This window comes from Caenorhabditis briggsae, assembly GCF_000004555.2.
Source record: "Caenorhabditis briggsae complete genome, chrX, whole genome shotgun sequence".
In the NCBI taxonomy this organism is placed as follows: Eukaryota; Metazoa; Nematoda; class Chromadorea; order Rhabditida; family Rhabditidae; genus Caenorhabditis; species Caenorhabditis briggsae.
In genome coordinates this window covers 14,609,276-14,627,165 of record NC_013491.2, presented here as the reverse complement: position 1 = coordinate 14,627,165, position 17,890 = coordinate 14,609,276, and the positions used below count along the sequence as shown (strand labels likewise).

At 35.8% G+C, this 17,890-nt stretch overlaps 3 protein-coding genes across 3 annotated transcripts; 1 reads left to right on the top strand and 2 right to left on the bottom strand.

Moving 5' to 3' along the window:
* Nucleotides 1–7,015: 7,015 nt before the first annotated feature.
* CBG00150 lies at nt 7,016–7,397 on the bottom strand (the record flags this gene model as incomplete). Its single annotated transcript, XM_002645218.2, has 3 exons — nt 7,016–7,189; nt 7,234–7,284; nt 7,332–7,397. 3 exons carry the CDS (start codon nt 7,395–7,397, stop codon nt 7,016–7,018), a joined length of 291 nt encoding a protein of 96 aa, XP_002645264.2.
* Nucleotides 7,398–10,555: 3,158 nt separating this feature from the next.
* CBG27898 lies at nt 10,556–10,959 on the bottom strand (the record flags this gene model as incomplete). The annotated part of the gene is made up of 2 exons (XM_045240148.1): nt 10,556–10,756; nt 10,900–10,959. 2 exons carry the CDS (start codon nt 10,957–10,959, stop codon nt 10,556–10,558), a joined length of 261 nt encoding a protein of 86 aa, XP_045097896.1.
* A 2,110-nt stretch (nt 10,960–13,069) lies between these two features.
* CBG00148 lies at nt 13,070–17,577 on the top strand (the record flags this gene model as incomplete). Its single annotated transcript, XM_045240147.1, has 9 exons — nt 13,070–13,835; nt 13,878–14,214; nt 14,268–14,450; nt 14,504–14,635; nt 14,890–15,060; nt 15,110–15,256; nt 15,311–15,444; nt 16,674–17,147; nt 17,195–17,577. The coding sequence occupies 9 exons, from the start codon at nt 13,070–13,072 to the stop codon at nt 17,575–17,577; spliced, it is 2,727 nt and encodes a 908-aa protein (XP_045091490.1).
* Nucleotides 17,578–17,890: the final 313 nt, after the last annotated feature.

The following is a 17,890-nucleotide window of genomic DNA, read 5'->3' as shown; positions in this document are numbered from 1 at the left end:
GCTAAACGCCTTACAGTCTAAGATCCCATGTACCCTCAGAACCAATGTACCCTAAAAACTCGATGTACCCTCGATGTACCCTTTTTCGATGTACCCTTGGATCGTGGGCCGACTTTTTGATGTCTCACGAGTTTCAAGAAGGTTTAAAATAGACTCTGAAAGACTTCGGACTAAAATGCAGGAAACTGAAAAACCATATACAGTACCGGTCCATAATATTTACCAAAACGTATTTTTCAGCTGAATTTTAGCCGTTTTCGGAAGACCGTGTAGCTTAGCTGTCAACTTCCAATCCATTCGAAAACTTTGAAAAGTGTGAAACAGACCTGGATTAAAAACTTTGCATCCACAGAATTTTTAGAAAGCTCCTATTTTTCAGCTATTTGCCGATTTCTTAAAGACACTTGTTTTTTTCAGTACAAAAACGGTCTGAAAATGGCAAAAAGGGCAGAAAATCAACTGCAAAATTAATTTTCTTGTCTCTATCTTATCAACCGGTACTGTATATAACTAAACCTCGGGATTTTATTTATTGAAAGGAGAGAATTTCAATTTTTTCAAAACTCCATTGGAACCGCTTCAAAAATCAGAAAATTCAGAACCCCGGTAAACAGACAGATTTAATACAAAAAATTTTGTATTCGATAGAAAATTCTAGTAGAAGACCACCGTGATAGGAAATGCCCGGTAAAATGACAGCCAGTCTTTGCACCTTTTTCTCTTTTCCTCTCTCTTTTTGAAAAAAAAAACAAAGATTCAAAAGTTTTCATTTTAGAAAAAGTTTGGGATTGTGATTAATGAGATCGCAACAGAAAAAATGTAATTTTTTTCGAAAAAAATAGTTCTCATCTCTTCAGAGCCTCGCCAATTCAATTTCGCACCGCCGCCATGATTGTTGGAGCCAAATCGTAAGGTAGTTGAAGAGAACTTGATCAGCATCGGCGTATGGTCTTACTCCAAGTCTCAGAAATACACGTAGAATTTCATGACGCTGGCGGTGAGCATGGAACAGTGGACTGTGTAGGTAGACACCCCATGTCATCTTGAACAAGCATTTTTCAAATGTTTTAACATGTCGAAATTTAAATTACCATTAGGTGCATCATGATACGTGTGGACCGTCGGGACCATTGAATGATATCCTAAGTGAGAAATTTTGTTTCCGAAAACTGAGAAACTATATTTGTGACTCACGCATTGTTCAAAAGTCAAATTTCGACGACACTCATTGAACTCCCGAATAGTCATAGTATTTCGATTCGCTCGTCTACGAGAAACTCGACGAGTCGGCATTTTTTTTGAATCAGAAGAAATTGAAAGAAAAAGTCGAATAGAATGATTGGACTGCCTGAATTCTAACTGACTATCTTCTGATCAAGAATTTTCGTATCTTATATAGCTTGTATAATCGTTTAGTTGACAAAAGAAAAAAACGGCGATATTGTATGAATGAGAAAACTGAAAATCGAGTGACCAGTGTCTACCGATTTTGACTTCAACTTCTGTCTGGAAAAAAGAGAATAGTGCGTACACCTGACTGTCCCTTGATACCACGATCATCAGAAGGTATTAAATGTTACGAGTAATTATAATTGAATGTGAAAAGCACATGCTCTATGAAAATTTATTGAAATAAATTTAAATGTTTGATAAAAAAACCAGACAACGGTTTCTAAGCACATTATTGGTTGATATTTTAAAACCACAGCTATAAGCAATTGAATTATTAGTATTCTAAGGATCAAAATACAATTGGAATACACCCAAGAAGAGAGTTTACAGTAGGAAATCTAAAGCAGAACAAAAAGGTTAATGATATACAAACAATTTTTTCAAAAATTTTCGAACAATTTCAGTTTTTCAGAACAATTTTATATTTAGAGCGTATAGTTAATCGCATAAATTTTTATTTTTTCACTGTTCCGTTCGCGTGGACGTTCGAATATTCGCTTCTGTTCGGAGGAGCTACATGGTGGCTTTTAATTACCGGGACACAACTTTGGCGCCATGGTTCTCGTTGCTGGTCCGCAATAGGCTTATCAAATTTCGTAAATTGATTTATTGATTTATAGTCAATATTTCTGCCAAGTTTCAGATCTAATGATTGGGTTTCAGCTAAATGGCGAGACCTAACGTTCACCATGCGATTGTCATCAGCCTTTATAAGTACGGCGTTAGTCTAAACAAGATCATTAAACGCATTGAAATGGTATTTTGAAGTTATCAAAAGGTTTACCGAGTCTGGATCTCTATTTGATCACATTGGGAAAAGAAGGAAAACTATGGTACAACTCCAGAGAAGGTTGAAGCTGTTCGAGGTCAAACGAGGGGTAATCTACATAAATCGGTTAGGAAATTGGCCACGAGTATGGGTATCTATTGGTTTCTAATCTTCAAGATAGCCCGAAAAAAGCTTCATCTAAATTGCTATTGCGTCTCAAAATCCGTCATCTTGTCGGAGAGCAATGAACAATAGCGTCTGGAGAAGGCTAAACTTCCTCTGGATGGCACGCAGTGAAGAGACCGTTTGGGGCCCGTTTTCTTTGGCGCGCACTGGTTCACGATTGAAGCAGAATGCAACTTTCAAAATTATTGTATGTAAGCCAAGGATGCCAAGGAACATTTTGAGAAAGAAAAAACCATTCCTAGAGTTTCACACCCGGCCGGCACGATGGTTTTCGGTGCGATATGCTCAAATTTCAAATTTCACAGATCAAGACGTCTGTATGACCAAGAAAGTGTATATCGAGAGAATTTTTGAGAAGTATCTGCTCCTATGGACCAAATCCCAATTTGGACGGGAACATTTGATCCACCAACAGGACGGAGCTTCAGCCTACACCGCCAAACGCACCCAGTAGTGGTTCAAAGGGCACCTGCCTGAGGGGAAGAATGACCGTCCTACTTACCGGATTTGACCCCGTTTGACTATTCCATGTGGAGTTATGCAAAACAAGATTTACTCAAGGTCCCATTCAAGTTTCAAGGCGCTGGAAAAGACACTGCTTCAGAAATGGGGCAAACTTTCGACCGTGCCACCATCGATGCCTACCAAAGTCGTCTTCAGACCGTAACGGAGGCGAACGATGACCGAATCAAAAAATTATTTTTGATTATAACTTTTGTACGCCCAATATGAAATATCGTTAAGTTTCATCAGTTTTCGGCTTTTACTTTTCGAGAAAACCTCTTTCAAACATGTACTGGTAGTTAAAAGCCACCCTGTATGCAATCTTCCTCCGAACAGAAGCGAATATTCGCATATTCACAAATCTGATTACTCAAAAAATATGTTGCGAGTCTTATAACAAGAAATGACATGATCCTGACAGAATGGTTATTTTTGTAAGAATTTGAAAAGAATACCCGAATAATGAAGCCCACCCTTTACGGACACTTTCAGCTTAACTATATCAGTACTTATGCGAAATATCAATATTTGGTCAACTATAATTAATCTTTATTAGACTATCATCAAATTTTTATTGGCTGGCAAACGTTTGATATCTCTAAAAGAAACTGTGATAATTGAGCTCAAAGTGCACGTATTTGATCTTCTATTGAACCGTTCACGTTTTTGAGAAAAAAATCAGAATTATTTTGCTATTCGAGCTAAAAACAGAGATCACTAAAAAAATTGTGTTAGTCGGCAGGACAAAAACATTTGTGAATGTAATTATTAAGAATTGATTCAGCAGCAAGCCATTGTTAAGAATTTCGACTTTTGTTTGATTATTTTTCCATTAGATATGCAAGGTTCAACTGAATTTCCGAAATCCTTGTTTTTGTTCAATTGTTAAACTATGATTGCTCGGAAATAACATCAAGTTGTCCATAAGTTTTTAATGTGTTTTCGGAAGAATTCGTAAAAATACGCTACAATTTCTCAAGAATTGTGTTCGTATAGTTGCAGGATTTACCCCCTCAAATGTAAATGTAGCGCGTGGTTGGGATCTCGTAAGAATATAAACTTCATTTTGGAATTCCACTAATTTATTTAATTTTTTTTTTGAATCAAGTGAATTAACACAACTTCAGCCTTGTGAAAAATAGCTCCTATTTATTATGGAACTAGATGTTTTCATCAATTCCGCTAAATAACCATCTCTCAAAAACCTTAAAACATGTGACTTTAAAAACGTCGTTCTTTGTGTGCGAGTTCCATGAGAAAAGAGAAGAAAATACGCATTTTCCGAAAAAAAAACTGGACATGTCAATTTCCATTGATGATAACAGCGCCCTCTCATTTTTTTCACATCCATGAACAACTGATATTTTTTTTTCAATTTTGGCTTTGTTATCAGTCAGTTCGCATACAACTCTATTGTTTTTACTATTCATTTTTAGTTCTTTTAGTTTTGACCTTCTTGTATTGATCATTAAATATTTAATAGAAAATTTAAGATCCAATTTAAAATCCAAGTACACCATGCAACCCGTTCCCAACATCATTGCACCAATCAGAGTAAAAAAATCATTTGAAGTTTTTGAGAAAATAAGTTTACAGGACATCATAAAAGATTTTTATTTGCGATACGACAGAGAGATTGAGTCTATGGTGAATTTTCTTTTGGAAGTTTTGTTTACTTACCGTTGAACCATTTTTCAGTATGGACGGCCACCAGAAGGGAAGAATTTTTGCGAAGTTCTTGATGTTTTGACCACGTTGAGGCAAAACTTCCAGTTATTGCTGTGGCTAGCTGATCTGCCTTGCACCCCCACAGACCAAATTCAAATAAGGTTAATAATGAACAAAATCTGTGCATTGTACAATATTCCGGTTTAACTAACTTTTCCTCATAGTTTCTCATGATTTGAACTGTTTCTTTGCTGGAGTACTAATACGTATGCTTGCCGAGACTATGTAGTTATTTTCTCTATATTCATCTTCAACTTTTGAAAGTACCTTTTTTCTAATGAACTTTATAAATTGTGACTTAAAAAAAAAATAAAAAACACATGTATTCTTCCCCCTCTCCCTTTTTTCTATAAAAAAAGAGCTCATAAAGAGCAATGTAGTAAATTTGGCAAGTAATGAGACTGACACCGATAAGAGTCGAGGTGAAAAGTAGTGCATGTCTGGTAGTGTCTAAAGATAGACTTTTTTTCACTTGGGATCTAAAATGTACTTTCTTACTTTTTTGAAATTGCGCTTTCAGATTTTCAAGAGCTACAATTTCAGAAAATGGTAATCATCAAAATAAAATTTTAACTGGCTTTTGAAATTTTGAAATCCCGAGAATTCAGTAAAAACAAGTTCAAAACTCAAATACTTTTTATAGTCATTGAGAAAAGTTGTAACACTTAAGAAACATTCTCTGAAAAAGCGAAAAATAGTAAAATTGACATTTTCTAAACTATTTTTTATGACCAATAAAATAACAACACAAATTTTTTCTCAGAAAAGTATTCAATCAAATTTATACGGGATTTTTTTTTCAATAACTTTTCAAAACCCCTTCGGCTGATTTCGAGCTGAATATAGTCTTATAATCATACATGAAGACATTTCGGAAATTTGTGGTCGCGGATTTCTGTTGAGTGGCATATGGTCGCAAAGTGATTCGGAAATCCAAAGAAAAATTTTCATTATTATTTTCTAAAAAGTTGAAAAATTCGATTATGTACTTTTGACAAAAGTGGTATTGCTGAAAATTGACTTCTCAATATCGGCAATAAAGTCGAAAATAGGATTTTAATAATGGACAGTAGCCCGACGGGGAGTGAAAAAATCTGTAAGACGCAGACGTGGAGGTCGCAATTCAGTTTCGAAAGATTCAAAATAAAAAATTGAACACTTTTTCAAAAAAAAATGCGAGTTGAAATATCTAATTTAAAAATGCTGCATTATATAATGTACAGTAACCCAACAAAAGCTGACGAAAACTCCATGATCGATTTTAAACGCCGAAATTGAACTTCGGCGTTAGCTACAGTAACCCGACAGAAGATGATGAAAAACTCTATGATCGAGGATGAATCGAGGTGGCGAATTGATTCCAAACGATTTAAAATTGAAAATAAATCAGGTTTGCAAAAAATGCGAGCATATATCTCAATTCTTTCTACCGAAACTGAATTTCGGAATTTCTTACAATAGCCCAACAGAAGACGATAAAAAACTATATGACCGAGGCTGAATCGAAGTGGCAAATTGAGTCCAAACGATTTATAATCGAAAATGGATCAGGTTTACAAAAAATGCGAGCATATATCTCAATTCTTTCTACCAAAACTGAATTTCGTAAAAAACGCATTTCCGAAACGCAAAATCAGTAGTAAAAATAAAAAAATCCGAAATTTATTTATGCGAATACGAATGAGCTTGGAGCTCGCAAAATGGTCGCGAATGATAGCTGCGGACTAGTAATGTACGAAAACAAAAAAATTCACGCATTGAAAGGAAAAAAAAATTTACGCATTGAAAGGAAAAGGTAAAAGAGTGCGTTGTGGCATTATCTTGCCAATCTAGGGTCGCAGGTTCGAGGAACATTTGTGGATGTGACAATTTTTTTGTAATCTAATAAGCTTAAAAAATGCGGATCTTTTTTTTTGGACGATGGTCGCAAAAATTTTCTTTTGGATATGGTCGCAAAAAAATGTTTGACAAAATTTCCGAATATTCCTTCATGTATGCTTATAATCGAATATAACCTCTTCATCGTAAGAGTTCACATTCATAATAACTTGCCCCCCCCCCCCTCTAAACCCCCTCTAAACTTAGAAATCCTCTAATCTAAGAAAATGTCTTAAATCCTCTTTATAATTTTGCCTATTCTATTTCCTATGGAGAAAAAATTCCTGAAGAAAGAAAGCGCACTTTTTGCCACCTGCCCACTTTTTCTTCTTGTGCACATAGTTCAAATGCATAAAAAGTGTTCTACTTAAAAAAAACAAGATGTCAAAGATGATCAATCGTCGAGACACACCAAAAACTGTTCTAAAACATGAGCTCGGAGTCCAACAATTCATTTGAGTCCAAATCTTTGAAAAATAAATTAACAGAACAAATAGCCTAGCAGAATCCTTCGAGAAGAGCCTCGATTCCGCGGATTTCCATGACAGTCTGCCACATAACAACGAGATCGGCATGGCAAAGTGGTTGGCCTCCAAGTCGGATTATGGTGCAGTTGAGCTCAATAAGTCGGTCCAACTTGTTGAGATAGAGAGCAGTGGCGCCACATTGGACCTGAAAATCTAGAAATGAGCTGAAGGGTACGATTGTAAAATTACAGCAGTGTTGCGGATGAGAGTGAGACGCTGGATGTTCATACGAGTCTTGTTCTGAAAACAAATTGATTAAAATTAGGAATGAAAATCTAGCTACTCACGATTTGGAACTCTGGAAAGTTGGTCTTGGTTCCGAAAATGAGCTCCAAGTGTTTCAGATCGAACATCGAAGCTTCCATTGCTAGTCTGAAGAAAAACCGATTCAAGCGATTAGACTACAATCAATACACCTCCAACACAGAAAATGCAAATAAAGAGAATGTCATAGAGAAAGTACTGGCTGATCTACTGGCTTAGTACATACATGTGCAGGGGATAAATGATTGAGAAAAAGAGGAGAAGAAGTGTGAATGAACAAGTGTATGTGTAAAAAGGCAACGTGGCTTTTTTTTTCTGGCAAAAATGTATGTTGAGAGAGAAGTATTCTCACGGTTGCGAGTCGACAAAATTGAGATGCTTTGACTCGTCAGAAAGTGAGTGATGTTCTTTCTACACTATGGAAAATGGAAGCGAGATTGAAAAATCGCGTCTTTTCTCGGTTATTCAGTGCCGAAGATAAATTGGTGGCGTAGTCCGCGGATGACCAAAATTAAGTGTGTCAGGCCTAGAAGAGCAAGGAAATTGAACCGTGATGACAGCTGTGGAAACCCAACTCTTGTTTCATTTGGAAAAAGAGTGAAAGGGTCACAGATGCACCTACATGATGTGGACAAAAAAAGAACGAAATGATGGTCTGTCCGTCGTCTCCGAACTGGGTAATAAAATGTGCAACCCTTGCGCACACTAAAAGAAAAGTTGATTTTTATGGTAAAGGTTGGAAACTGAGCAAACACTTCTGTCCCTTCGAAGCTCGTTAGGTGATAATGAAATGTGTAGATTTTATCTTTGAAGCTAGACTAAAGCCGCTATGATCACAAAAAGGACATGTACACATGTTTTAAGAAAGCTTATTCGCTTCACCGGATTCAAAGAGTAAAAATGTACTTTAAATTCATTGAAAAGATCATATACAACAGGAAATTTGGTTGCAAATGGGGGCCCTCTTGATATTTAGAGATATGAGAGAAAATGTATTTTCTGAAGGAGATTACTGAAAAATTTGCTCGATCAGAACAATAAGTGTCGCCTCCATTTATTCGCAACGCTTTGACAAGTGCAGTTGTTTCCTGGGAAAAGAAACGAGAAAATTTGCGAGAAAAGAATGTTTTGAGAGTTTGAAAAGGTTTATATACTTTATCGCAACAAGTAATTAGTATACCAAAAGTACATGGTTTAGCATGTTTTCGAAAGTTTTGGCATCTTTTAGTCTTGGAAGATGTCAAAATCATTTTAGAGCAAGGTTTACACGAAACATGTAAAATTGCTCCGATTATACCGGATAGCATTCATAAAATATTTTATTGTGGGAGTCATTTGAACATTTTTGGTTTGTTCTTCTATTTTGAGAGAGTGTGGATTCAAAATTGGAAACAAGAAAAAAAAAGAAATGTCTGAGAAAAATATTACCTGATTAAATATATTTGATTTTAATGGAATTCTCTCATACAGAAGACTCGTGCCGTGTTGAGAAGTCGCAACGGAAACCACTCACTGGGAGGGGAAATGAGTTACTGAAATTTCGAAAAATACCAACAATCCAACCGAATGGTTTTACAGAGAAGGGGATTTCAAACAAGCACGATTTATGCAATTGTTTTCTCCTTTTATAAACTCAGCCATACTTTTGCAATCTGGCCGCAATTGCTGTATATTCTCTAATAGAAGAACATCCGAACCGTTATCTTTTATTGGAATTATTTCGAGATTTGTGAGAGATATCGAAAAATTGTCAACTGATGAAATATGGTGATAGTATGAAAAATAATTCATCAGTTGACAAATGTTTGATATCTTCTACAGGAATCAAAATAATTAAGCTTACATTTAAATTTGATCGTATGGGTAAACTTCCATTAGAGAATTTTGTCATCATCTTTGAAGTTTTTCCAAAATTTTAATCTTCTGAAAGTATGGAAATCTCATGTTCACTTTTTATTTGTCAGCTATAGTTTTTTTCGAGAATGGAGCCCAAGACCAGCCTTTTTAACACATTTGAACTTCTGACTAATGTATTGAAATGATAGTACCGACGGAGATACACAACAACCTACTGCGACAGTTGGAAAAGACGTTATTGGTATCAATGTTGGCATCAAACCACTGTTCGAATCTCTGCAGAGTTCACAACTTTTTATAAAGCACAGTAATTTCTATGGTTGAAAAATAAGAAACATATCAGTTAAGACACGTTCTCTGTAGAACTCAACTTCAGGCCTATTATCCACTGTACAGAAAAATTAAAAATTGTTTTTTCTGGCTGGTTTTTCATATATTGCATGTTTATGGATTTCTAAGGTATATGAGATATTGTTTGTCCCGACATGTCCTGGCAACAAAAATTCGACCAAAATCGACCCTCTCCGATTTTGTTCAAATTTTCACCAGATGTAATTTTTTGATGGTTAGTATTCTGGCAAAGTTTCAGATTTTGTTCTCATCGTCATCGTGTATTTCTGGAGCTCGTATTTTTTCATTGAAAATGGACTTGGAAGCAATTTTTGTCGCTTTTTTGGTGCTTCTGCAAAAGCACGAAGACGATGAGCACGGATTTTGAAACTTTGCCAGAAGACTACCCATTAAAAATACTACATCTGTTAAAAATTTGAATAAAATCGGAGAGGGTCGATTTTGGTAGACTTTTTGTTGCCATGTACTCCCCCACATGGTGAAACCTCATTTTTAGGCACGTTTCGACCTAAAACTCATAGGAGGCTCAGGTTTATCTTTTATTTCACAACAGTTTCTAATGTATTTTTAAATGTAAAATCTGAATTTTATGTTTAATTTTATAAAATAATGGACATTTTTTTCAGGACGATCATTTTTTAGTCCAAAAAATAGCTTTTTTGCAAAAAAGTGAAATTTTTCCAGGGGAGGTGGAAGAATATAAAAATAGAGCCAATAAAAAAAATGTTCAAAATAGTGCCTAAAAACGTTCTACGATAAGACCTAATCATTATTTCACTTTTGAAAAAAAATTTTTTAGACACCCCACGACCATATTTTTGCAGGTGTGAGACATGTCGGGACAAACTATATCTCATATACCTTAAAAATCCATAAACATGCAATATATGAAAAATCAGCCAGAAAAAACAAGTTTGAATTTTTCTGTACAGCACTATTTTTGGTTCTGTCAGAGAATGTGTCTTAAATTTTTTCGAGAATTTTGTTGAATTTTGACATGTGTTTAATGAGAGTGTTAATAGACATCGTTTATTGATTATTATGCTCGAAGAACATCACGGAGAGTGTAGGTGTTGAAGAAGTAGTTTTCGAGTCTCACTGATTGCTCTCGGATGGCTGCCAAGTTGTTCTGCGCTTCCTGCGACCATGGTTCTTGGGAGATCTTCCAGGTGGCGTACATTAAGAGGAAGTTCGCGTATTGATACTGGAGGAACACAGTTTGATCACGACGGTCTGCGTACTGAAAATGTGAGGTTGATCATCTATACATTTAACTATTTCTGTGTACCGTCAAGAAGATTTGGTACTGAAGCTGACGGAGACCTTCTCTGTAGTGAGCCTGAAATTGGTGAATTGAGGTGAAGAAGGAAGCAATTCTCTTACGATGCGATGCGGGGTGCAGTTCAGGCGAACCAATTGCCCAGTGTTTGCTGGTTGAGCCATGTCAACCTGAAAATAACCAATTTTTGAAAAATGATTGACTCGAAGAAAATATTGAAAACCTTAAAAACACCTAAAAATTATCCTACTCATTTTCTTCGATTCTGACTGTTGTTAACAGAATATAGCTCAATTTTCAACAATTTTCCAAACAAGAATTTCCTACGAAAAGACTAGTTTCTCATCACAAATAATATGTGCGAGAATCTGAGCTTGACAAAAGCGGATTAAGGTCAAAATCGGGAATTTGTGAAATTCGAAACACGTTGAGAAAGTCTTATTTGTTTTGTTGATAGAAGAGATGTAACGAAAATGTGATTTACTGATTTTAAGCTATCAGAAATAGAAGATATTTTTTGAAAATTTATTTGAGCGGAAGAAGATAAAATTAAAAGTTAGGTGGAATTTTTCTAAAATCTCGAATAGACAAAATGGCTCAAAAGACAGAACAAAATTGAACATTGAATTCTTACGTATGTATATTTAAAAAAAATGAAAGTTGGAGAAAGAGCGAGTAAGAGAGATCAGAAATAAGATGTAGAAAAATTTCTAACCGAAATGTTACGATTCTTGGTTGTGAAAAGAATCAGAAAAAAAATCAAAAGTACAAATGTTACTCTGATTGACTAGGAACAAAATTGCCATATTGATAGAACATTTTCGAGGCTTCTGATTTTATTGAAATTGAAAATCTAAATCTATCAAACGTTATATGAAAAATGTATTGATTCGTGAAAAGGATAAGCAGAAAAGCGGACTAAAATCAAGATGACTGGCGGATTAAAAACAAAGCAAATTAGAAATTGTGAGAGTCGCACAAGGTGCCCATGTAGAAAAATGTGCGAAAATGCCCTCAAAGAATTAGCGGGCAAATCTTAATCTCATTGAATAATACACAGGTAAGTGTTTCATTTTTGGTCTATAGAGAAAAAAACATATTTCTTCTCAAAAATGATTTCTTGGACGAGTTTTCTTTTTTTCTAAGGGAATTTGTACTTTCAAAAAATCCTCTTAGCTTTTGAGTCATTGTCTAGTAACCAATTTCATTCGAAATTCCTGCGTTTCCGTAATTTTAGTCTTTCATTTTTCCAGATATCACCGTGAAAGAGAGCGTATAGTTGTTTGACATTAAAAGTACAACATGTGGATAATATTCGAAAAACAAACTTTTCGGTTTGGAAATTTCTGAATAGCGAGATTTAAACTGAAATCATTTTTGAAAATATCTTATCGAAATTGATATCATAAAAAATCAAGAATCCTCGTAAGGCTACCTCTACCAATGATTGGTTTATTTTTTTCCAGAATTCAGTGTAGATTTTAAACTTGCTACTGTAGATTTTAAACTTTAAGCATTAGGTAATCTCAAACCTTGTACACCCAGATTTTGATGAAAGTTTCCGGATATGTTAGAAAATTAGATCCAATCAACAGATGTACTATACTCGTTTATCTGAAAATTGCGTAGGCAACGTGGGGAAGAACAGTATACTGGGGTGCAAAAGAAAAATATTGGAAAAAGAGGGCGGATCACTTTTTTGAATGACGCCGCTAGAATATTTCGCAATAGCCCAGTATTTGTTTTCTTTTCTAAGACAGTTCTCAGCTAAACCTAAGGTTGAAAAATTGTTGAGGACCTTCTCCTGTCTCCCATCTTCAAAATAATCATTATTTTTGAAAAAATGCTTCCAATAAGTCTGTTAAATTAATAAAAGTACCATCGTCTTTTCTGAAGACGGAGATATCGGGTGAAAAGTAAAAGTAAAAAGATATCACACTCTAAAAAAAGGTGAGAAAATTTTTGATTTCTTGTCTGCATACTCCTTGACAACCTCTTATTTTCACTTACTGCATGTCCTTCTTGACACTCGCTTCTCTAATTCTCTCCAATCATTTTCATTGCTCAGTGTTGTTGTGTCTCGTTTTGTTGAAGGTGAGACTTTTTATGTTTCCCCTCTTTTGAACAAAAGAAGATTTATGCTTGTTATCACTTGCTCACGCTCTACTGATTTATTATTCCGCCACATGATTTTTTAAACTCCTTTGATTCGTTGATTACACTCTAATGACGTTTTTTCAAAAGTAAGCGTGCTCTTATTTCAGGATATTCAAAATGTTCCCAACTTCAGATTATCATTCTGTTGTTCCATTGATGTTTTGCGATACATCAAACTCCAATCAGATCCCAATGAACTGGCAGAATACATCTAACACAATGAATCATCAGGACAATCGATATAGTTCACATGATGGCTATGAACAACAACATTTCTCACCAGCATTATCGATGAATGACTCAGACACCGATTTTCAAATGTGGACTCCACAAAACCAAAAACAACAACAACAGAATTTCAATCATTGGATGGACCCAAATGTACCACGAGATTATTCGGGTATGTTGCCTTCTTCTCGCGGTCTCCCTCAGAATATGATATTTACAGGCCAGCAGAGAAGTTGCACCATTAGATCGAATTTGGATACTGATTCTTCGCTAATTAATGAAAAAGAACAAGAGATGCCATATTTTTCGGAGAACCAAAACGGACAAATCGTGGAGGCAAATCAAGACGAAAACTTTCAGGACTCTAAGTTGAGTTCCCCATCAAAAAGAGTCTTTGAGAATATGGATCAAGCAACTTCCACAAGTACCAACGATCAACCAGATGAAGAATATGCCGAAGTTCCACCCCTTGGATTCTATTTCCCTCTTATCATCAGATTCTCAGATCGGGAGCCTGCTCACATTGAAAACCTAACCCATGAACAACTTATTTCACTGTCACAACAAGCAGTTCATAATGTAAAACTTCTTGAGCAGGATATGAGAAAATTGAAAAAAGAGAACGAACGATTGGTTGAAGAGCTTGAAGCCAAAGGTAAATCATAATCTCTTTTTTTCAAACAGTGGACTATTTTAGCCAAAAAATTCGGTCAAAATAATGTCTCAACGGTATCTGCCTCCACAGAAGTCCACCTTACGGATGTTCTCTCACCCGATGGGATTGTCAAATATATGGAAGGATGTGGATTGGTTTTTGAGAACAATCGTGAATGGCAAGACAGGGGAGTTCCTACTGAAATTCGAAAGACAATCACCAAATGTGAACCCGAGCGTCAACAGGTTCAAATATTGGAGTTAACTGCCAGCCAGCTGTGGTTTCAATCTCAAAAAGTGAAACGGAAGTTTTCCATCTGCGCTTGTGATTACTGTTGTAGTGATGAGGAAAACGTGAATCCAGTTGCAGAGAAGGAACTGTAAGTAACTCAAAAAATTCATTGCAAATTTTTTGATAGTCGTCATTTTTCAGAATTGTGAATGAAGAAAAAACTGGGGAAAATACACAGGCTGTGACTGGGAGTGTGGAGCAGCAAAGTGAAGGTGACACTCCCGCAGAACTCTGTGACTCTGCAAAAAAAGAACTGCTGGAACTTGAGTATAATTTTAATGATGCTCAGGAGAAAATTGTGAATCCAGTTGTTGACAAGGAACTGTAAGTAATTATAAAAAACTCATCACGAATTTCGAAAATTCTTTATCTTTCAGAATTGCAAATGAAGAAACAACAAGGGAAAATACACAAGCCTCGACAGAACGTGGGACCCAGCAGAATGAAGGTGAAATTTATTCCGATCTTCGTGACTCTGCAGAGAAAGTTGTAAAACTGCCGGAATTTTAGTAAGTCACCTCAGGGATAAACTTCCTGATATTTTCTTTTCACAGCCCTGAACGCATGGAATCCCTGATGTATTCTTTTATTGGCCCTGACAGCCTACAAAATGCAAGCCAAGAAGAAACTCACGAATCAAATGACATTTTGAATGAAGCAAGTACAAAAACTTCTTCATTTTCTGGCGTTGTGAGTCTAGATAGAGAGCGGTTAGTGTTTAGCTGATATGTACTATTTATATTTATTAAATGAGTTCTTGAAGTTTATCCGAAACCGCTAGCGATGAAGAAATGGATCAAGAAGTTGATGAGAAAACTAATGAAGAAAAAGAGAGCCATATTCTCAACAATTCTGATTATGTTTACGACAAAGAGGAGACTACGAAAGTGATTTCATCGTTGGAAGCAGTGGTGGGAGGCGAAAAAGAGCAAATGTGGGAAATATAAAAATCTCGGAAAATTTGAACGAATTTTCTATTACAGCGGTGACGTCATGGATACAAAGGCCAAGAAAGAGACACAGACAGCGAATGCTGGACAAAAATCTGCAACCAAGCAACAAAAGAAAAAGGCTAAAAATAAGAACAAGAACAAGAATCTCAAAAAAAAGCAGGAACCGTCACGAAATGAGTAAGTTGAGAACATCATTTTTCTAGATATATATACATATACTTTTGTTTTTAGAAGTAAAGAAGACGACAAACCTCTGGAAATGGCCATCAAAGAGAATGAAGATTTTCTGATCATGAAAAGTATGATCACCCAATACTTCGCGTTTGTGGGAGTTGTGAATTTCACCTATTTCGGATTTGTCAAAAGTCAGTGTTTTGATTTACCCCTATTCTTTCTCATTGAGCTCAGTTATCTCAATTTCTTAAAGTATTTGAATCACATCTTATAAGATACAGTACCAGTTATTGAGATACCAGTCATTGGGATACATAAACGTTTTTTGTGTTAATTTTCGGTCATTTTTCTCGTAAACGCGTCTGTTGAGATTTTGAATATTTTCCAATATTTAAAAGGTGTAAAACAGACCTAGATTGAAAACTTTGAAATCACAGAATTACAAAAAATATTCCTTGTTTTTCAAATATTTGCCGATTTCTAAAAAATATGTTTTTTCAAGTTTTCAGCACAAAACTGGACCAAAATCCGCGTTTTTTAATTCGACAAGTAAATAATAACTAGGAATTTTTGAGAAATTCTGTAAGCCCAATATTTTCAATCTAGGTCTGTTTCGCACCCTCTAAAATATTCAAAGTGATCGGAAACTTGACAGCCGAGCTCCAGAATTCTGTTCACAGTTAAAATAGCGAAAAACCACGAGGAAGGTTTTATCATTTGAAAATTTTTTGACCGAGATAATTATGCTCAACGTGAAAAAATATCGTGCATTCACAATAGCATTCACAATATATATATATATATATATATATATACCAGAATTAGCAATATGCACCGTCGTGATCCACAACATGTTGGCAATGTTCAGGTAACTTGTGGGTACCATCTCTCCAAAAGCCAGCTAGTGGCAAGTCAAAGTATCCCTCCAGTCCATTTTTTCAGGCATCAATTGTGTTAAAGTCCTTAAGCTCCAGATGACGTCGTATACTTTTGAATAACCAATGATCTGATAGAGCTGAATCAAATCTTTAACGGGGGTAAAGGAGAACCGTTCAGCCAAAGCGGCTCAGGTACGGCGTGACTTTCCGTGAACATGAGGTTTTTTTTTGTTTTTTACCTGCAGTCAAGTCAGACCTGAGCAGCTTCAGTGTTACCGTTCTCCCTCACCTACTTATAGTCCCGGCTGAGCTCTATCAGATTATTGGATATTCGGAGAGATACAACCTCATCTAGAGAATACGAAAATTTGCACCATTTATGTGAAAAACAGGAAAAAATGAATACTTTGATTCGCGGCTAGCTGGCTTTTGAAGGTATTGTATCCACAAGTTATCTGAACGTTGCCAACATGTCGTGGACCACGACGGTGCATAAGGGACAGTCACTTTCCTGCCAACCTAATATATACATAATTTTTCAGAACGAGAATCGTTGCACCCATTCTACGACAAGATTCTTCACTTTTGGCAAGACGATTTAGCACATGTTTTCGATCCAGAAGAGGATGAAGTTGAAGGAGCAGTTTCCGTACATCTTGACCAGCGAATCAAACGTTACTCTACCCAAAAAACTGCAGAAGCAAAAAAGCTGGGAGAATTTTATAGCTACATTCGCCATATGTTAAAGGAGTCATTGTTCACAAGACACATGGTTTTAAAAGATATGTGCTTTGTTCTGGGAAAAGCTGATGTTGAGAAGGACGAGGAGTATGCCCAACTCTATTATGAAATGGTTCGAGATTTCTACATTTGGCAGCCCCAAGTTTTCGATTTGAGAGCTGCCAATATTGAAGATCTCTCATTTTCCGATCTCGAAGAGAAAGAAAAGCTGTTTTTTGTGGAGGTTATCAATGCTGAAGCAAAGACAATGTCACGCACCATTTTCGAAAGTAAAAGTGGGTTGACACCACTTGGAGATGCTTCTAAAAAAATTTTGTTTCAGTATTCGTAAAAGCGAAAAACAAAGATGCCAAACTGAAAATAGCATACAACATTGCAATTTCTAAACTCGGAAAACCGAAAGAATGGGAAGCCGAACTGACCAAGGAGTTGCTTCAAACTCGAAGAGACTGCTGGGCAAACCTGGAAATTGCAACCAAGGACAAGTCAAAATATGTTTCTTTTTACAACACTCTTCTCGAAGTGGATTCCTATATCCTTCACACGGATATGTTTATGCTAAATACCATGACGGCGTTGTTGGCGAAGGAAGGGAAATCACAGTGGATTCTTGAAACTACCTTCATGGAAGCATGGTTCGGCTTTAAATGTCGACCAATATTGTATGTTGGTTCTGATATGGAGCTTCGTCGTGTCGCAATTTGATGAATGACTTTGTCTTAATGATTTTCTTCTATTGTAATCGTGTCTCTTTTCATGTTATTGTATCCAATATATTCAGGAAAATTTTTTCAATAAAATAATCATGACAACTTATATCATGCATTTTCAGGGATCTTCTGAAAGGAAATCTCGGAATTTTTAAGGAATATCGAAAAATTCGATTTTCAAAACTTCGTAGTTTCGAAATTTTCGATTCTGGAGTTTTTAAGATTTTGGAATTTTGGAATATTCCGATTTTGAAATTTTGAAATTTCGGAATATTCCGATTTCAAAATTTTCGGGATTTTGAAATATC